General features: G+C 48.8%; 9 protein-coding genes across 9 annotated transcripts in view; 5 read left to right on the top strand and 4 right to left on the bottom strand.

Moving 5' to 3' along the window:
* Window positions 1-661: 661 nt before the first annotated feature.
* On the top strand, window positions 662-1409 carry SETTUDRAFT_158351 (uncharacterized protein; the record flags this gene model as incomplete). The annotated part of the gene is made up of 2 exons (XM_008023380.1): window positions 662-1216; window positions 1269-1409. 2 exons carry the CDS (start codon window positions 662-664, stop codon window positions 1407-1409), a joined length of 696 nt encoding a protein of 231 aa, XP_008021571.1.
* A 258-nt stretch (window positions 1410-1667) lies between these two features.
* SETTUDRAFT_101501 (uncharacterized protein) lies at window positions 1668-2705 on the bottom strand (the record flags this gene model as incomplete). Its single annotated transcript, XM_008023379.1, has 1 exon — window positions 1668-2705. One exon carries the CDS (start codon window positions 2703-2705, stop codon window positions 1668-1670), a length of 1038 nt encoding a protein of 345 aa, XP_008021570.1.
* Window positions 2706-3819: 1114 nt separating this feature from the next.
* On the bottom strand, window positions 3820-4995 carry SETTUDRAFT_166712 (uncharacterized protein). The gene is made up of 2 exons (XM_008023378.1): window positions 4213-4995; window positions 3820-4161 (listed from the first exon to the last, which is right to left on the bottom strand). The coding sequence occupies exons 1-2, from the start codon at window positions 4891-4893 to the stop codon at window positions 3892-3894; spliced, it is 951 nt and encodes a 316-aa protein (XP_008021569.1). The 5' UTR covers window positions 4894-4995; the 3' UTR covers window positions 3820-3891.
* Window positions 4996-8035: 3040 nt separating this feature from the next.
* SETTUDRAFT_166710 (uncharacterized protein) lies at window positions 8036-8821 on the top strand. The gene is made up of 2 exons (XM_008023377.1): window positions 8036-8256; window positions 8310-8821. The coding sequence occupies exons 1-2, from the start codon at window positions 8127-8129 to the stop codon at window positions 8531-8533; spliced, it is 354 nt and encodes a 117-aa protein (XP_008021568.1). The 5' UTR covers window positions 8036-8126; the 3' UTR covers window positions 8534-8821.
* Window positions 8822-9125: 304 nt separating this feature from the next.
* Window positions 9126-9901, top strand: SETTUDRAFT_166709 (uncharacterized protein). The gene has a single exon (XM_008023376.1). It carries the CDS (start codon window positions 9203-9205, stop codon window positions 9638-9640), a length of 438 nt encoding a protein of 145 aa, XP_008021567.1. The 5' UTR covers window positions 9126-9202; the 3' UTR covers window positions 9641-9901.
* Window positions 9902-10310: 409 nt separating this feature from the next.
* On the top strand, window positions 10311-11085 carry SETTUDRAFT_166708 (uncharacterized protein). Its single transcript, XM_008023375.1, has one exon. The coding sequence runs from the start codon at window positions 10718-10720 to the stop codon at window positions 11057-11059; it is 342 nt and encodes a 113-aa protein (XP_008021566.1). The 5' UTR covers window positions 10311-10717; the 3' UTR covers window positions 11060-11085.
* A 1212-nt stretch (window positions 11086-12297) lies between these two features.
* Window positions 12298-12546, bottom strand: SETTUDRAFT_101199 (uncharacterized protein; the record flags this gene model as incomplete). Its single annotated transcript, XM_008023374.1, has 1 exon — window positions 12298-12546. One exon carries the CDS (start codon window positions 12544-12546, stop codon window positions 12298-12300), a length of 249 nt encoding a protein of 82 aa, XP_008021565.1.
* Window positions 12547-14445: 1899 nt separating this feature from the next.
* Window positions 14446-15714, bottom strand: SETTUDRAFT_52159 (uncharacterized protein; the record flags this gene model as incomplete). Its single annotated transcript, XM_008023167.1, has 2 exons — window positions 14446-15119; window positions 15207-15714. Coding segments are annotated over 2 exons (1182 nt in total), but the record flags the coding sequence as incomplete, so codon positions are not given.
* Window positions 15715-16462: 748 nt separating this feature from the next.
* SETTUDRAFT_102068 (uncharacterized protein) overlaps window positions 16463-19143 on the top strand; it is a gene marked incomplete at both ends in the record, with an annotated part of 5133 nt that continues 2452 nt past the window's right edge. The window contains 3 exons of the mRNA XM_008023373.1: window positions 16463-16881; window positions 16940-18521; window positions 18573-19127. Of these exons, the coding sequence (XP_008021564.1) occupies window positions 16463-16881; window positions 16940-18521; window positions 18573-19127 (2556 nt within the window). The remainder of the gene's footprint in view (window positions 16882-16939; window positions 18522-18572; window positions 19128-19143) is intronic.

Genomic DNA, 19143 nt, shown 5'->3' with positions numbered 1-19143 from the left:
ACAACATCGCTACTTGCAATATCTTCTTGTCGATTATAGTTGGCGAGCTTTTGGTCATACACAAGTGGTGGTAATGGGGGCATCTCGAAAAACGGAAGGCTGTAGTTAACCGGTGAGTGGCGACAGCCTGAACATCTCTGTCAGCCTTTTCGGATGGGGGATGGAGTGATTACATCAAGAATAGAGCATTCGCTTACAAATGTAAGACACTATGTCGAAATTGCGTTGTATGTATGTTCGGTAGTTCGGGATCTCATGAGCAAAGATTTGGTAGCTATATGTCAATAATGTAAGGGCAAGAAGATCAGCCAGATGTCGCGTCCCTAGCGTTATAAAAGAATAACGCAGAGGCACGTGCGTAGCACTACCAATAGTACCTGATCCCCGTACACATCATGAGCAAGGGTTAGTAACCTCTTGAAAACACTAGCCCCTAAGGTATATAAGCTGCTGAAGGGCATAATAGTCCATCATCCGGCTTTTGGCTTTGCACAAGATGGAAAAAACAACGCAAAAGTAGGTCTTACAGTGAAGTATCTGTTCAGCGCTAAGCCTTCAAAGTACCGATATACTCGACTTCAATCCCGCTTCTCCAAACATTCGGGCACTTCAGTCCTCATTACGCTCTATATCATCTGAAGACGAAAAATTCCAAGCATGCATGGCTATACGCAACGAGATGCTTTCGCAACAAAGACAAGCTGACTGGCTGTTTACAAAACTGAACGAGGTTATGATAGAAGAGTGTTACCGTTATAGAAAGAACGAGCAGCCGCAGCTAGATTCTCTCTTCGATGCGAAGCAATGGGAGCAACTCGTCAATACGGCACAATCTAAAATCAGAACGAGTAAGCAGTGTCTCGCTCCGCTTGTTAAGACAGCCCAATATTGGGGCATGACTAAAGTTCAATACTACGAGTGGGCTTCGATGGGACTCAAGTACTGCGATGTACTTGCAGCTGCTGCTTCTCAAAATCCTGTCTGGGAAGACGCCCGGGTTAAGCTGAACCAACTGCTTCTGAGAAGAATTACAGAAGGGCGTTTTCTAAGAAAGACAGCAAATCCATTCTACCTAGTCGACTTGGAGCACCTTGCTGCTTGGACAGGCAAAACCGACTTTGAAAAGAAAGGCCGCAGAGCATATACGTTGAAGTATGAGACGATTGCCGAGTCCGATTTGCCAGTTGACTATGTACTTGACCGATTCGGTGTCATTGCAGCTACAGCATGTCAATCTGCTCCACCAACATTCACCGTGACGGAACTAGAAGTCCCATATCATCCGAAAAAGGTTGCGGATATATTCAGAAGAAGTACAACAACCGTCTTTAATAGCCATCTTTCTCAGCGATGTGCTCGTAACTGGAAAGCATTGCGGCTGCTCCTTGTACAGGGCTGCTGTGTATTAACTATGCTTTCTTTGCTTATATGTACGAATATAGGCGATCTGTTGTATTCGATGTGCATTAGTTTGATCGAAAAGGTAACACAAAGTCTTTGAGTAACACATAAGCTAGGAGTTATAAGAGAGTATTACATAAATAATGCGTGTATGAATCATGTTAGCTAGTCCACTACTATATTTGTTGACTTGTACTATTTAAATATCATTTTTGCGATAAACAGGACTGGGACAGCATCTTCGCAAGTTTGCTAGGACTCTAACCCTAACACCCGATGTTCTGAATAGTGTACTCTTTGTCCCCCTCAACGACGCCGCAAAAATTACCCCAGCCAATCTCAAAGTCATCACTCTTTGGGTTCTTCAGCTTAGCATTAGGTGCACATCTTGCATCTATAGAATAGTAGCTAGTTTCCATCCTGGGCGCGTTGTTCCAATCGCAAACATCGGAAGCGGTGTTCTCTGACCGGTGATGAAGCTTTTCAGGCGATGCTAAGACGTCAGATTTGTGAATATGGTAGTGGTGCCTAGAATGCTTCCTATTATGACGATGTTTGATGTATTTCCACTTACTTCTAGCCAGCCTTGGACCGTATGAACTACTGCGGCCTGTCGAGTCTTTATCGCAGCCGTTCGATCTGTCTTGTTCACTTTCCCGTAGTGCTTTGCTAGTAGGATCTGGTAGTGCAGGGTGATGTGTAGTAGGAACAGTTTTAAAGCTTGTATAAATGCGCCTGGTGGTGGTACTGCTAAAGCTCGAGCTAATCTGAACTGCTGCACAGTTCATGAAAAATTCATGCTCCCGGTTCAACCAGACCCAAGCAAAGACTGCTATACCTGTCGGTATGTTTAAAGGGACTTTAAACTTAAAGACTTGTGGCGCGTCTTTGTCCCTGTGGGGACAGTTCCCATGGTATGAAGCTGCGACTTTCCATGTCTGACCTTTGTCCACAGAGAAGCCAACTTGGCAGCTTCCTCCGTAGTGAGTTGATCCTGGAACACCGATACTATACATGTGGTCGGATAACTGGAAGTAGGCGTCCTGGCCAGGTTTCCATGTGACTTGCGGACTGCCTTCCTCTGTATCTAGAAGGTCGAGATGACCACGACAATCGCCAGGGGAAGGCAGTGTTGGCTCGCCCTGAGAGTCACAGCATCCAATTGGAAAGTTGTATTCCTTATCTACCTGTGTTGTGAAAGAGTTGGCTGCTTTACTACCACCAAGAGGGGGCGGATACCACAACGACATATGGGCTCGAGCTGTAGCCGCTAAGGATGCTAGGAGGATTTGCACTACATACATCGTTTAGTAAGTGTGTAAGGTACAATGTATAGATCTTGAGAAGATGTCTTGATCAAATAAGATAACTCTGGCAGGTCTAGGTGTATAAATACACGCTAGCAACAATTTGACTAAGATATCGTCCAGTGATTGTAATAAGGAAACCCGTGGCGTATATACGAAGTCAATTGTCATCTGTAAATTGTTGCTCTCAGTGCAGGGTTGCGCCTTTGTCGAACAGGAATATTCTAAGTAGTACACCATGATGCCACCATGAGTATGATTGGGATGGTATTAGATCTCACAAATGGCTAAGAATGCTTCTACATAACAGAGTTCCCTTTCTACAGCGCCAACGTTAGGCATTTATCGCTATATAATTTTATGAATAGCCTTATCTAAGCCTAAGAACCCCCTCTAATACTTAGAAGCCATTATCAGCCCTGCGCGTGCTGTCGCGGACAAATTCATGCTAGGCCGCTAGGTCGATTGGTACTTCCAGCGCAAGCGAAGTACTAATTCCTACTAATACAAGATGACTCCGCGTGTGATTTACTCTCAATCTAGACTCTGCGTATCGCACACGCGCTCCGGAAGATAAGTAAATCTGGCTCAAGATTGGGAGCAGCACAAGGACTCTGCCACGGCTCTTGTTTAGTCAGCCAACACGTATCAAGTGTCGTGTCCCAGCCCAAGCCTCAGCCTTGGCCAGCCTCCCGTCAACCAACTTGGTTCTCTGAAAACACCAGAATTCGCTCCCCTTACATACCCGATGGCAGGAGCGGCATTACCAAGGTGTTAGTCTCTTCAGTTCAGTGCGGTGCAAAATCGCCTTCGGCTAACCCTACCTGTTAGCCTTAACACACCACACTGTGGGCTATGCAATCGCCCGCCACCTTCAAATCTGCCCACAACATCTCAGATGCTCTTAGCTCGAGCACTAACATTTTAACTCTTCCCACCAACTCACCTATCAGGCTCAGATAGCGGCCTTGGCTGGATTACATTTGCGACTTATTATTGGTAGAGGCAAGCTGGACTTCGGGTCCTTGAGGTGGTAAGCTCAGCCTCACGGAGCGGTGTAGTCTCAAGAAATTCCACAGGAGTATATATTCTTTGTTATGCAAACGAGATGTGAAGAATGAAGATACCTATTTGCCGTCTTGTCAAGCCATCCGCACCCAGTGAAACTCTGCGCTACCGAAGCCTATGCATACCCCTCTACCTGCTTCTCGCTCCACTCCCAAAAAGGCCCTGCTTTACCTTCGGTCACAAAGTCCTTCCGGACCTCTGCAATTCTTCCCCAGGGGATGACCCACTCCCCCTCCTTGAGATTCCCAGCTTCAGGTGCCAGTCCTGCGAAAAGCTCTGTGTAAGCGCCATTCACTGGTGCATGTTGAAACGGCCTGGAAAGGACATTCAAGAAGAACCCCGCATGTCGCCCCAAATCAGACTTAAGGAGGCCTGGATGAAGTGCCTGTATCCTATTAGCTCAAAAGTCCATACGACCACATGGACAAAAACTTACAGTGCTAACCACCCCCTCGTCCTTATATCGCCTTTGATATTCAATCGCATGTAGTACGTTGCCTCCTTTACTAACGGCATATTTTGCCGTTGCTGACTGATCCTTCTTGAAATCTAGGTTTTCCAAATCAATCCCGCCCCGCGGTGCAACCACCTCCGCTGCGCTCGAGGACACCCAAATCACTCTCACACTACCAGCCGGACTTGATTGGGCAGTTTGCACGAGAATCTGAGTAAGAATTTTCGTAAATAAGAAAGGCGCTAGACAATTCGTGCCCAATTGCAATTCGTATCCTTGCTCTGTCTTGCTGCCCTGCGGTGGCATCATAACGCCCGCATTGTTAAAAAGCACATCCAGTCTCTTTTCTTTGCTCAGAAACTCTTCAGCAGAAGACTTAATTCCTCGTAAATCATTCAGGTCTAGCCTAAGGAAATGCAGCTGACCAGTTGAACTTGGGTGGCGCTCCTTGATCCAAGATATCGCGGTGTTGGCTTTTTCTGCTGAACGTGCTGCAACGTAAATCGTACCATTACGGCTATATAAGAGTCGCGCAAGCTCTTTGCCCACGCCTGCCGAGGCACCAGTGATGATGTAAACTTTGGATGTAAGGTCGGGGACTGTTGCCTCTGTAAACTTCGGAGCGGGAGGAAAGACTTGGGAGAGTTGATTGCCCATCTTCATGTCGATGTCTTTGGAGGCTCTGGTGAGCTGGTCTTTCGAGAGAACTGGAATAACTGTTCAATATGCTGGTGTCTTTCTGAATATTACTGAAAGGAAATCGAAAGTATCAATACGAATAGCGTGCGTCTTGTTCAAGTAATCGGACCGACTATATTTGGTGGTTGAAGTCTTTGGATCAGGTTTACGATATAAGGAGGTCTTGGGAGACTTGTCGTATGCTAAGTTGTAACATATACAGTGCGTTTCTTCGTCCTCAATCTCTTTATGAAATCTCAGGGAGCAATTTCTTTGTTAACTTTCGGACGAATTGAATTGTCGGCGATAGTGAAGCCACTAGCCGGTCCAAATTTCGCGGAGCCGCGCCTCTGTATTTCCCTTTTGAGTAGTCGTATGCCGGCTTTAACCACGGAGGATCGGAATAGAGTAATGTTACAACCCGGATTTAAGACGCGATCTTGACAGAGCTTGTTGTCGGCCTGCTTGGTCCTTCTTGGCATGCACCTGACAGGCCAATCACGTGATAGATCGTACTCCGCTCGTCCCCGTAATTCAGCATCTTGATTAACGTGTCGGATCAGTAAGCTGGGCACCCCACCAAACCTGATGCGACGTTCTGCGCAATTGAGCCACAAGAACGCAATAGAATCAGTTAAAATTAAGAGATATTATTTATTATCCAGCTCTGCATGAAGTGCGAGTGTGTCCTTGGATATGGCACTTCGTGCACGTCGGCGGCGCGCGCTGACGTCGCTGACTGCTCTCACCTTGTTCAGCCTCTGCAACTACCCTTTCTGACTCTATAGCGAGCTGCTGAGCCTGCTGCACCCGGAGCACTCCACCAGAAGCGATATATTGACGCGGCTGGCTTTGCTTTTGTCTTTGACGCTGGATTTCTGCTCGTAGCTTCATATTCTCCTCTGCAAGTATTGTTGCTGATTGCATCGCGAGCTGAGCGCTTTTCGCGAGCTGACGTATTGCAATACTTGTTGGGCTCTCTGACTGCCGGTGTAGTCGCTGTTGAAGATAGCGCACCTGCTCCTGAAGCTGGGCTACTGTATGTGGTGTTTCCGTCTGTGCTGCTGCCTGCGCTGTAATATTGTTATCTATAGCTGTTGGTGGTGGAGACGGCGTCTGGATAACAGTTAGCAATGACAGGACGCGATCTGGACAAAGAGAGACAAGCCCTGTCGCCTGAAAGCCTGCCTGGATATTCTGCTGTATAAATATAACTGGCCGGATTCGTGTATAAGCTGTAAGAAAGTCTATTTTATCAATATGGTAGACGCCGTGGCGGGCGAGCTCCTTGACCTCGCATCCGTACGCGCGCTTTAGTGGAGAGTAGCAGCTTACGTCTAGAGGCTGGAGGAGGTGCGACGTGTGAGGCGACATACAGAGAGTGATAATCCTGTTATTGGCACAGTACTGATCGAACTCTGGCGTGGCGTGGCGTGGCTGCTATGGCCGTCTAGAATAAGCAGACGATAGACTCCGGCTGTACGAGCGGCTGTATGCTGGTCGAAGTGCTTCACCCACTCTACACCAAGCTCGTCTGTCGTCCAGCCATTATCTAAGACGGCGATAGTCCAGTCGAGGGGGAGGTTGCGATACCAGTTGCTCTGGTGGACCTTACCAGACAGGATCACGAAGGGTGGAAGACACCAGCCAGACGCGTTGACGCACTCGATCGCTGTCATTCACTCGCGATTACCTGGCTGGACGACGACTGCTCGACCAACTCTATCAGAGCTAGTGACCACTTTTGACGTTGCAGCGACGCCCATCGCGAATCTAGTCTCGTTAAAGTTGTAAATATCCTGGTCAAGAACGCCGTAAGTCTGGTGCGTCTCCTCTACTAGCTTAAACCATGCTGCGATTATAGCAGGATCCTCGTAGGAGGCGCGCTGACTATGCAATCGTCTAGTCCACTTTGTCTGAAGCTCTGGCTGGCCTTGGATAAAGCGCGATACCCAGTTCTTGCCGACAGGTGGTGGAGGTGGATCTTCGCCACGCGCGGCGAGTAGAGCGTCTGCTATTCGTCGCACGTCGATGATATGGGGTGGAAAGCCTCGTCGATCTAGCTCTAGGATCCATTGAACAAGAGACTGCTCTTTAATAGCTGATAGCTTGCGATTGATAGAAACTGTCTCTGATCGCGGCTGGGTACCGCGGAGGCGTCGTCGGAGCGTCGTTTGTGGAGCGTCGTATAGCATAGCAGCCTGACGCTGGCTTGTTACACTTTTCTCTTGAAGCGCACGAGACACTAGAAGTACTCTAGCTTCACGAGAGGTCTATATAGAGCGTTGTTGTCGCGGCATTGTGGTGATTGTGTGGAGAGTCGTGTCAGGTTGGGTGGGGTGGGCCACTTACTGGGGTGGGCCGCTTACTGGTGGGGCACGTTAGTTAACGTGGCCTTGCTGACTAAGGCTGCCAAGCCTGAGCCGCCCTGGACCGGATTGGCCCAATCCGGTCCAGGTCCTGACAATAGACTTATAACAATATCTGTCGTGCGCGTGAGCTTCCTGGTTGCTGGAAGTCAAGTTACCCCTTATTTGTCTCGCCACACAGTGCGTCTCGCTACGCAGGGATAGACCTAAGTCAGCCGACGCGCTTTCAGCGTCGAAACCAGCTTGACACAGCGATCCCACACACTTCGAGATGCAGTCCAACGCACAGTGATACTTGCTTCGTGATGCATACTATCACGTTGCCCCCGAGTGTTGAGATCCGCCGTTCTCTCTTCCGCTGACCGATGCAACGACCTGATCGAGCCCACTACGTCCCCATGCTTCTCGAGTCCACCGGCGCCGATTTCTACATCAAGCCGCAGCGAGCTCTAGTCTTAGCTCGTTAAAGGGTAATACGATGGGATAGGAAGGATATAAGATGAGGTAGAGTGCGGCGGCCTTGGAAATCGAAGCCTGCGCTTCGGCAAATGGGGTTCAACCAAGCGCTACTGGTAAAACGCCGTCGCAAGCGCATACGAAGGTGGAAAGGCTCTGCATGCTTAGTGATACAGCTATGGTACGATTAAACGACAAGCGGCTCCGAGCACGAGCACCGCAATCATCAGGGCCGTGGAGATATGCTCCAGTTCGACCTCTAACAATAGTGAGGAGTTTTGGTTGTTCATGTTCGCGAGGGATGAGTACTAGCAGAGCTATGGCGGTGGCCATGTTTGGCAGGATGCTACACTATCTAGAGCTGCATACTAAGATCTTAAAGATTGAGCAAGCATGACTCTTTTCAAAGACTATAATAACCGCTATTTTTCAAGCATCGACAATGTCGAACTCGTTCGTAAATCCATTTCAACTCTGTGTGTGTCGATCCCAGTAAACGTTTGCGACATCTTCTGGTCCTACCCTAGCTTCACATCTGTTTCAGCGTTTTTTGCAACTTAGGAATGTCAATCTCACCATACATCGTCGCGTGGACCGCGTTTGCACCTTTAGGCGCATACATCTTTGTAAGAGAAGTGCTCATGGCCAGAGGCGTTATACATGACGGTCGCGCACGGCGCGTTGTTACTATTCTGAACAGTGGTTTCGAAGACAAACTTAACACTCTCCTCGCTCGACATATCTTAGGAAATGCAGGCAGCTTTCCCGCCACTATTGTTTATCTTGCACCAGACCCTTGATGCTTTCTGGTGGTCTCAACCGCCAGCGGATAGCTGCGATTGTTTCACCGTTGTTTAGACGGTTCCTCGGCAGCTCACTTACCATGCCAGAAGTATCACCGAATGCGAGGCCGAATTAGTAGAGGTACAGCAGACAATTGTTGCGGTTGGCATGGCCCATCGTTTGCTAAATGAGAAGCGTGTCAAAAATCGCGAATCTGATTAACTATCGCAGTATAATCATCGCAAGATGAGTATCGCAGTTTAGATTGACAAAGTGATTTGAAACTGTCCGAGGCTAGAAAGCGCACTCGATCGGAGTATTGTGGACGGGGAATCATGAATATTTCGAAGAACCTAACGTACGCAACAGAAATCATGTTCTATGACGTAATTAACCAAATCAAGTTAGGTCATTAAAGCTGGGTGTCTCGATTATTGGTAGAATCGGACCGTCTGCATGGAGCTGACAAATAAGTCTATTTCAACGGAGATACTGGTGGATCGCGGGTTAATAAGCTCGACTAACCGCTCTTAGCGTTAAGCTACTAACAGGAAATAAATTTGTTAGACCGGACTTATATCGCTCGCTCACTTGCTTCCTCTACCTACCAAAACGTTGTTACTCTACAGCCCCGAATTGAGGCAATTGCCAACTTTCCTGGCCCGAACCATCAGCCAACAGCCACCATGTCCCCCCTTCTTGCCAACAAACCTCTCCTTGGCCCCCTTGTCGGCCTTAATATCTGGACCTTTGCTATGGAATTCCTACTATACAAACGCAGGATCCCAGCGCTCTCGAAGTACAACGTCACCTTTGATCCAGCAACCGTCAAAAAGCAGAAGGCAGAAAAGTTACCAGCTTTCGTTCAATGGCCGGCAGATAATTTCAACAACTTACTGGAACAACCTACTCAGTTCTACGCAGTGTTGCTGGGGCTGAGCTTTTTGGATGTCAAGGACAAGAGAACTGTCGGTGTGGCGTGGACTTATGTAGGGCTGAGAATGTTACACAGCATCATTCACGTTTCTACCAATAATCCTTCCATACGCTTTCCGGTCTTTGCTGCGAGTTCGCTCGCACTACTTGGACTCACGGCTCAGGCAGCTTGGATGCTTCTATTCTAGGGAGCTGGTCACAATGCCGAACATCTAGTTCCAACGTGTTAGGGCCACCAGTGGTTAACAATGAGATAGCCTGTGTAGTAGCTTAGCATTGGTTGTCGCGGATAAAGCGAGGTGAAATAGATAAGGGTTGCCATTAGAGACAGGAAAGGCTGGGGCTTTCTGAAAAGCAGTAACAATATATTGCGCTGATAGTGCGAAGTTAAAAACAGTGAATTGTAAGAGCTATTACTAAGATCTATATACCGTAATTCTATTTCCTTCTTCGCAATCCTTGATTGATTGATTGATTAATTGATTTAATCCTACTCAGTTTCAGCCGCGCTCGGGGACCAGAATAGAGAAGAGGGAGAGGGTATGTGAAGTAAGGGATTGCGGCACAGTCTTAGTAATAGAGAACATGTGGAAACAACGAACCCGCGACTATAGGAGGCGCTGCTTAGAAAGCACAGCCTTGCACTACTAATATCTTTAGAAGCGTGTCTGTGGTAGGGATAATGTCGCACTTTTGTGTGCATGGGGTGGTTCACGTCAAAAGAGTGAATGTGGTATATTGTGTGTGATTAAATGTGATGCATGTCAGATCACCCTAGCTAATGCCTATCTACAGGAATTACAGCAAGATTACTAACGCAGCTAGCTCTTGCACGTGCTTGTGACAGTGCCTCGCCTGCGACACATATTAATCTCTAGTAATAGACCTACAGTCCTTCAAACTTCTTCTTATAGATTTATAGTGTAACTAATATATCACATATTTAAATAAACCTACGTTTTACTTTCTCGATACTAGACTAGTTAGTAAGCAGCTGCAGTAGGTACTTCGATGGTACGTGGTGTTTGCCACCATCAGCAGGGAGGATGGCCAAGCCGCACCGGCTGGAGGGTTGCGCCGGAGGCGATGGTTAGTAGATATGGGTGAAGAGAAGAGAGCTGTAACTATGAAACCCCTAGATAGAGTAGAGTTTTGCCAAGCATGGCCACCGCTACAGCTCTGCTAGTAATTTACTCATCCGTGTGGAAACATGAACAACCCAAAACTCCTTACGACCCTTATAGCTTGAACTAAAGCACACCTCTATGGCTCTGAAGATTACAGTACTCATGTATCACGTAAAGCTAGGGCCTCTCCACCTTCGTATGCGCTTGCAACGACGGCGTTTTGGCAGTAACGCTCGGTTGAACCCACTTGCCGAAGTGCAGGCTTCGATTCCAGGCCCGCCACGCTCTATCTTAGCTTGTATCCTTCCCGTCGCATCGTATTCCCTTCCAACGAACCGAGACTGGAGCTCGCTGCTGCTTGGTCTAGGAACCGGCGCTGATGGACTCATGGAGCAATGGGGAGGTGGTGGGCCTGATCAGGTTTTTCGTTCGGTCAGCGAAGAGGACAACAGCAGGCATCGGAGCTTGAGGGCGTCATAATGGTATGTCTCTACGTTACAAGTGGGTATCACTGTGTGTTGGACTGCGCGTCTGTGTGAAAGCAAGCTTTCGAACCCGGGCCAAGTCTTATCACCGCTTCTAATCCCAAGTCGGATTTAGCAATAATCCGAGCGCTTGTGCAAGCTGCACAGCCACACATCCTTCAGTAAAATACCCACTAATGGATAAGGTAAGACGTGCAGGGTCATTGCGCATTAGCTAGGGTTAGTGGTTCGCTTCCGCTATAAGTACCAATCGACGGGGGCGGCGCTGCATGAAATCGCGCCCCCTAGCGCGCATAGGACTAATAGTAACTTCGTGGTATTAGAAGGAGGTTGCGAGGGTAGGATAGAACTACCATACAAAACCTCAGAGCGAAAAAGGCTTGAGATTTGCGCTGTGGAGAGGGGGGCTTATTATGCCCACAAAGAAGACACTGTATAAATCAGGCGCGGAGGCGACGATGCGAACGTAATTTTTGGACAGGAAGGATCATAGACATTCGTGAATAGCTGCAGCTAATCGTTTCCATAGAATTATGGAAATATTCCTTGTGCGCATTGATTTTCGGTTACTGAAAGTTAAAGTACCCTTCATTTGTCTCGGCACAAAGTGTGTTTCGCTACATAGTAAGGGACGTTACCCGTGCTAAGAGGACTTTAAAGTACACTATAAGATACTTAGTAATACTCAGAAGAAATAACTAAGTCTAGCGGTTTCTAAAAGTAAGGGGTAAGGGCTATGCTGACAAGAGCTAGAGCGACTAAGGAAAAGCCTGCGCTAAGCGAGACAGGGGTGAGCGTGGGATGACAACTAAGCTGCGTGCGCAAAGCGGAAGCTGCAAGTGTATGAGAGTGTATACATCAAAGCATGATGCCCTTCTATGATAATGGTAGCGGCCCGTTTGCAAAGCCACTAGCAGAGTTAGGTAAATATACGCCTGCTACATACAAGGGGTAAAATCGTAGTGGCAAAATACTGTAACCCCTTGGTTGCATCATGTGGTGAGGTGCAAAAGGCAAGGTCCTGTTACAAGGTAGAACTGCCTTATTAGGCATAAGCCTCTGGCAGTTTTCCTGCCGACCACAAGGGTTATGGCTACATTGAGATGCAGTAGGGAAGGCGACGGTGCAGTTGTAGTAAAGCAGCAGGTATTCGCCATTCGATGTCCTCCTCATTAAGCAGACTCCTACTCCTGGCATCTTTGAGTAGTATCCTATGGCTCTTTACGTGAATGTTCATTCTTCGATTTGCGGATCGTGATGCGTACCGTATGCAATTTTCGCCTTGTTCTCTATCGATAGATTGCACCACGCCCGTCGTATTCCTCTATGTGACGTCGTGCTCACATCTGTCCACCCTGGATTTCCGGCATTCTTTCGCACACTGTCTTTGAGAGTTTTCCAGTTTTTCAAGAACGGGGCATGCTCAACCGATCCGGACAATACGAGTAGGTAGTTTCCATAATGGGGTGTAGTAGTCGACATTGTAAACTTCGGTGTTCTGAAATCGAATTCTGGAGCAAACTCAGAAAAACAGCAGATCGAAGGATTAAATAACGTGGAGGATCTTCCCGGTGTCCATCGTGCTGGCTTTTCAGCTTACGATTAACGGAAAGCCACGGAAGAGCTCGGATGAGGAGAGATATCACTTGTCATCAAGTCATAGGTAACGGGCCGTTGCGGAATGGAGCAGTTGCTCCAACAAAAGTTACTCAAAAAACCAATCTATTAAGGGGGAGTTATCTTGTCCCACATCTATGGACTTCTGCATGGCGATACAATCTCAACCCCTCGTTGGGAGGGTATAACAACTTGGTCATGCGACAACAACCGCCAGACCCTGGTCATGCTATTCCTACAGCACGGACAAGCTACATAATCGTTGTTTAACTCTCCGTGAGAGCTTATCCATGTTATAATACAGATTCGACAATACACGTGGCCTTGATTGTTAGACAGTTGGCAACCTCAAATTCACAATGTCAACCTACCGCAAACTAGAGCAATGCGAATGGAGCTTCTAGCATCTAAGCAGATGAAACATTTGAGATTGTAAAGTCGTAGCGGTCTCTGCCACCCAAAGTCCTTGTGGTCGGCATGCTGGCAAGGAAGAAAGGGTGGCACACTCGGAAACTGGACACAAGAGCCACAGATGACCTTCTCACTATTGGCAATATGACTTAATGTGAGTAACAATAGACTTACACAGCGACAATCCCTTAAAACATACACAAGGCTAGCTTTTCCGCCGCCTGCTTCAAGTGTTTTTGAGCATATGGCGCAGTATTCTGCCTCAGGGGTAAGATCGTTACAAAGTGCTTTCCGAGTGAAGGGCATTGCTTAATGGGAAGATGATTTAGCTGGATGTAGTTTATCGAGCTTCCGACATGTACGAGTATTGTAAAAAAGATATGTTACGCAGATCCAGATGCAGATTGCACATAGATATTCAACATCAGGCATGTACAAGCCTTACTTATAATCTTGGTCACAATACTTGCCAAGAAGTGGATCGAGGGGATGTTCATTGAAAAGCTATAATATCTAACGTCCATCCCTGAGTGCTGGGACACCCGCCGTGCTGGGACAAATGAGGGGTACTTTGACTTTCGACACTTCGCTTTCTTCACACATTCTAATATTCGCTATATATTCAAATTGCCTATAGTGTATAGCTATTAGTGGATCTATCCCAATCCTCCCAACTAAAAATTACGTAGCTATTAATGCTCTTTTTGCAAATGTTACAAACAGCCTTTCCTATGTGAATAACCGTGTCACTCTGCTATAGCACTGCTTAGAAGTTTTTACTACCTATCGCATATGAAGAACATTAGTATCCAGCCCCAAGAGTCTTATATTAACGTGGCAAGCCATCATCAGCTTCGCGCCTGCTGTAATGCCCAAAGCTATACAGGGTCGCCACGCGGATCGCTACTTCGGCTAGCGATAAGCGATCCTACATGCATTACGTAATTAGCTCAAGTTAGTTAACTAGTGTAATTTATCAACTATGGCTAAAGACCTTGTGGCTGTGCACAGCCTCGTCTCTTTGGCAGATACTCAAATAATTCAAACTCTGGTGTTAAAAAAACAATCGAAGCAACTACTAACAGGGCTAGGCGAAACGAAAGCTGCTTCTCTATGTTTATAATCATTGTAAAGTTAGCCTAACTAATATAAGAGACTACTAGTGTTTTAAGCACCACTACGTGCTCTGGCATTGATCTAACATCAATACATCCGCGCCACGGGCGCCCTCCATGGCCCTGCAACTTCGCTCATCATTGCAGCTTGAGTGATTGGCTCTAGTTCACCTAACTCCTTCTGGGCAGCCTCACGCTTACGACCACGCTTTGCTTTACCTCTTTCCGCCACAGCCTTTTCTTTGGCAGTACGCTTTGCCCGTGCCTCCTCCAGATCCTCATAGCTCATCACCTTCGCCTTCCCTAGCACGACTGATCGAGTCGCTCGGCGGACCTTGGCCTCTCCGTTAATCTTAGCCAATAGTCGGTTGTGGTCCTGCAGGAGACCTTGTTGGGCGAACGAGATGTGAGCCGCGCTCGCCAGCTTCTGTACTCGTCTCTGTAGGCGCTGCTTACTTAGTTCGTCAAGCGTAGATGTGTCCTGTTTAATTAGGTTATGAAGCGACACTAGGCCTTCTGTATTTACTGGCGTTACAGGTGTTACAGGTATTTCGTCCCTGGGATCAGATGGCATATCCTTATTACTAGCTATAGAAACCGTGAGCTCTGCAGGTGACCTTGGCATGTCTTGGAGTACCCTTTCTGGGTTAAAAGGCAGCAAGCCACTTGCGGCCCAGGCGGCCTTAATATTCCGCCTCGTGAAAGCCTTGGTCCTTGCAGGGTCGTATAGCGAGGTGAAGTGCTCCTTACCAACTGTATCTATACCCCCTCTGTTTAGCCGCTCGACCTGGTCGCGATAGGCTGTCTTCAAGGGCGCGAATACTCCAACATCGCAGGGCTGCAGCTTATGGGAGGTGTGAGAGGGGAGACGGCATAGCATGATGTTGTTACTAAGGCAAAATTCAAGAATTTCTAGCGTTTCGTGAGTGCCGAAGCCGTCGCAGATCAGCACCCGCGGTTTACCGTCAGCCAGGTCTCTAGTTTGGGGATCAAAAGCACGCATAAGCCACTCCAAGCTGATCTTAGAGTCATTGTAACCGCTCTCAGAGAACCCATAGTGCCATCCAGGTGTGGGATACGTAGTCCAGTTACTTCGGTGCGTCGAGGCTGGCCAGATGATGAGAGGTAGCAGCGCCCTACCGTCAGCGCTTATGCACTCGACAGCAGTCACCATCGTCCGCTTCATGCCAGCACCTCTATAGTCGCGTCTATCGTCCTTACCTACCAGGACTTTGACAGAGCCAAGCTTGCTTAGCATAACCCCTGTCTCGTCCATGTTGTACACATTCTCTGGCAGTACCGCTGCATCCTGCAGCACCTTGCCAATTATCTGAAACCACTCTACAGTCTTATCGTATATGTTGTTCTCATGGCGCTTCCAGTCTATTGACTTGACTCGTCTCGCTTTGAGTTCAGGGTGGCGTTTCTCGAAGGCGCGAGCCCAGTTCTTGCCCGGAGGCTTGATCGGCTTGTTGGTCGTCGTAGACCGCCGGCGTGCGATGCTGAAGGCTAGCGTAGGTACGTACTTGATCCGAACCGGTTGCCCAAAACTAGACATTAGTAGCAAGAATAAAGCAAGTGCTTTCTCTTCCTCGACAGTCAGGTATTGCTGGCGCTGAGCTTTTGCTTCTTTCGACGTTCCTCCGTGCCTACGACGATGAAGGGTAGAGCGAGGGACATTGCTCTTCTCCGCCATAGTACGATATGTCTCACGCTGGTCGGAAGAGAAGGCTTCAGCCAGTGCTTGACTAGCTGGATCCATGGCCGCGAGTATGTTGATATCCTAGCAAAGGGGTAGTAACGAACAGCCTCAACGTAGCCAAAGCGCGTCCTGTCGCTCTGATGACAAGCGGCACAGGGCGAGCGGAGCTTGTTCTAAAAATAGCAAGCGCACGATGCGGCTTTGAACAGTGCCATGATACTGTACTTTATCTAGCAAACTACATATTGGCCCGAACAATCACATCTCACTGCAGATGATCAGATAGGATAGTTGGCACTCGCACGGTGTCCCGTTCATTTCTTAAGCACGCACATCGAGGGTAGACAAGCGGCTTTCGGCAAAACGTACTTCCGAAGCCTTCCTCGTCGCCTGCAATGCAACAGCGCTTAGCTATGCCACTACTCTCAGCCACAGCTGAAGATGGGTTGCCGCGCTTCTCTTAATCTAAGAGCGGCCTTGCTGCTCCATCAGCCTACAACAGTGCAAGGCGCGATTGACCAGTTTATTTCATCTCAGTCGCAGACCTCACGTTATGGACGGCCTTTCGGGCGCAGCAAGCGTCATCGCAGTAATCGACATATCCGCCAAGATTGTGTCGCTATGTGTCCAGTACTCTATGGCCGTAAAGGACGCGAAGGGCGATATCGAACGTGTGCAGAGAAAAGTTAGCGACATCAACCACATTCTGGAGAAGATCAAGCAGCTTCTCGACAGCCAGGACAAGACTCGGCTCTCTGCCACCCAAGGCCTGTTAGACTCGCTCGAACAATGCCTGAACGAGTTGGAAAGCTTAGGTGTAAAGCTAGAACCGGGAAAGACCCGCAAGACTATGAGGCGGTTTGGTTTACGTGCGCTTAAATGGCCGTTCACGAGCAAGGAGGTGGACAAGATCGTTTTAAACTTAGAAAGATACGAACAGACCTTTGGCTTAGCGCTACAGATTGATCAGACGTAAGCTTCTGTATACAGATACGTCGTGCGTAGAAACAGCTTCTCACTGACTATACAGAGCCGTTGTGTTCAGCATAGACCAGAAGCTGGATCTGGCCAAACTGCCTGTCGCGATAGGCGCCTCCTTCAATTCCCACAACGAAGAGCACAACGCACGATGCCTACCAAACACCCGCACCGAGCTGCTAGACGAGATCACAACATGGGCGAACAATAAAGATGGCAAGTCTATATTTTGGCTGAGCGGCATGGCGGGCACAGGAAAGTCAACAATTGCGCGGACGGTCGCTCAGTCGTTCGCCAGTCGAGGGCAACTTGGAGCCAGCTTCTTCTTCAAGAAAGGCGAGGGCGAGCGCGGCAACGCCTCACGGTTCTTTGCCACCATCGCTACCGACTTGGTGGTACACGAGCCCGGCATGCTACCTGGCATTAGGAAGACGCTCGACGAGGACTCTACGATCTCACACAAGGCTCTAAAAGACCAGTTCGAGAAGCTGATCCTAGAGCCACTATTGGGAATAAAGCAGGCTCGCTCGCGGGCCTTAGCGCGTGTTGTCGTGATCGACGCGCTGGACGAATGTGAGCAGGAAGCAGACATTCGGGCGATACTCCAGCTGCTTGCTCGGACAAAAGACATTCGCCCAGTGCCGCTGCGGATCGTGGTGACTAGCCGGCCCGAACTCCACATCCGCCTCGGCTTCAAGGAGATGCCGAACGGCACATACCAGGACCTCATCCTCCACGAAGTACCAAGAAGCACGATTGAACACGATATCCGTCTGTTTCTAGAGCATGAGTTCGCCGTGATACGAAAAGAGCGCAAGTTGGCTTCAGACTGGCCAGCGAAACAACAGATCCTCGCGGTCGTTGAGCTGGCTGTGCCGCTGTTCATCTACGCTGCCACTGTGTGTCGATATGTCGGTAGTAAAGGAAGCAATCCTATGGCTTTTCTGAATAAGGTCCTGCAGTATCAGAAGGCAACCTTTTCGCAGCTAGATCGGACGTATCTCCCTGTGCTCGATCAGCTGCTTAGTGAGCAGGAGGAAGACGAGAAGGAGACGTGGCTTCAGGCTTTCCGAGAAGTTGTTGGTAGTATTGTTGTTCTCGAAAGTCCACTCTCTGCCATCTCGCTTGCCCGCCTATTACAAGTTCCACAAGAAGAGATCCAGTGTCGTCTTGACCCTCTACACTCTGTTCTTAGTGTTCCTGACAATAAAGACGCGCCTATTCGTCTTTTGCACTTGTCCTTTCGCGAGTTCCTCCTCGACCCCAAAAAGCAAGGAGAGAGCCCGTTTTGGGTGGATGAGAAAATGACACACCAGAAGCTTGCATCTCGCTGCCTCGAGCTTATGTCTGGATCTGGCGGTCTTCATCAGGACATGTGCGGCCTTCTAGGCCCTGGAGTACTAAGGAGCGAGGTAGATGAGCAGACAGTTGCTACGAGGCTGCCACCTGATCTACAGTATGCGTGTCGCTACTGGGTTGACCATCTCAAGCAGAGTGGGCAAGGCATTGTTGACGGAGACGCCACGCACCTCTTTCTACGGAAGCATCTTCTTCATTGGCTTGAGGCTATGAGCCTTATAAGAGAATTGAGTACATGCATTAACTTGCTCGACAGCCTTCAGACGCTTACTAGTGTAAGACTTTAAAAAGACACCTTTCTCTTACTCTACTAACGTACGACGCAGGCACATACAATGCTAGTTTCAAGCTTTCTCCATGACGCTAAGCGGTTCGTGCTGCGGTTCCGGTCTGTGCTTATAGACGCACCGTTGCAGACCTATTACTCGGCGTTAGTATTCGCACCAGAGAAGAGTGTGATACGACGAACATTTATAGGCCAAGTGCCAGAAAAGGTGGAGATGCTATCTAAGAAAGACGTAGACTGGGATGCGTGTCGCAGCACGCTCGAGGGCCATTCCGACTATGTCAGCGTGGTAGCCTTCTCGCCAGACGGGCAGCTGGTCGCGTCAGCATCTTGGGACAAGACAGTACGGCTGTGGGAGGCGGCGACAGGGACGTGTCGCAGCACGCTCGAGGGCCATTCCTCCTATATCAGGGCGGTAGCCTTCTCGCCAGACGGGCAGCTGGTCGCGTCAGCATCTGAAGACAAGACAGTACGGCTGTGGGAGGCGGCGACAGGGACGTGTCGCAGCACGCTCGAGGGCCATTCCTCCTATGTCAGGGCGGTAGCCTTCTCGCCAGACGGGCAGCTGGTCGCGTCAGCATCTGAAGACAACACAGTACGGCTGTGGGAGG

Source organism: Exserohilum turcica, assembly GCF_000359705.1.
Source record: "Exserohilum turcica Et28A unplaced genomic scaffold SETTUscaffold_10, whole genome shotgun sequence".
Classification (NCBI taxonomy): Eukaryota; Fungi; Ascomycota; class Dothideomycetes; order Pleosporales; family Pleosporaceae; genus Exserohilum; species Exserohilum turcicum.
The sequence above is the reverse complement of the archived record's forward strand: the minus strand, read 5'-3'. Positions and strand labels throughout refer to the sequence as shown.

Excerpts from the sequence above, each read along its gene's own strand:
- SETTUDRAFT_166708 (XM_008023375.1), top strand. The coding sequence starts at position 10,718 with ATGGCTCTGAAGATTACAGTACTCATGTATCACGTAAAGCTAGGGCCT.
- SETTUDRAFT_166712 (XM_008023378.1), bottom strand. The coding sequence starts at position 4,893 with ATGAAGATGGGCAATCAACTCTCCCAAGTCTTTCCTCCCGCTCCGAAG. Across the intron at positions 4,162-4,212 it reads ACGAGGGGGTGGTTAGCACT|GCACTTCATCCAGGCCTCCT; the intron begins GTAAGTTTTTGT and ends AATAGGATACAG.
- SETTUDRAFT_166710 (XM_008023377.1), top strand. The coding sequence starts at position 8,127 with ATGACTCTTTTCAAAGACTATAATAACCGCTATTTTTCAAGCATCGAC. Across the intron at positions 8,257-8,309 it reads CGACATCTTCTGGTCCTACC|CATACATCGTCGCGTGGACC; the intron begins CTAGCTTCACAT and ends TGTCAATCTCAC.
- SETTUDRAFT_166709 (XM_008023376.1), top strand. The coding sequence starts at position 9,203 with ATGTCCCCCCTTCTTGCCAACAAACCTCTCCTTGGCCCCCTTGTCGGC.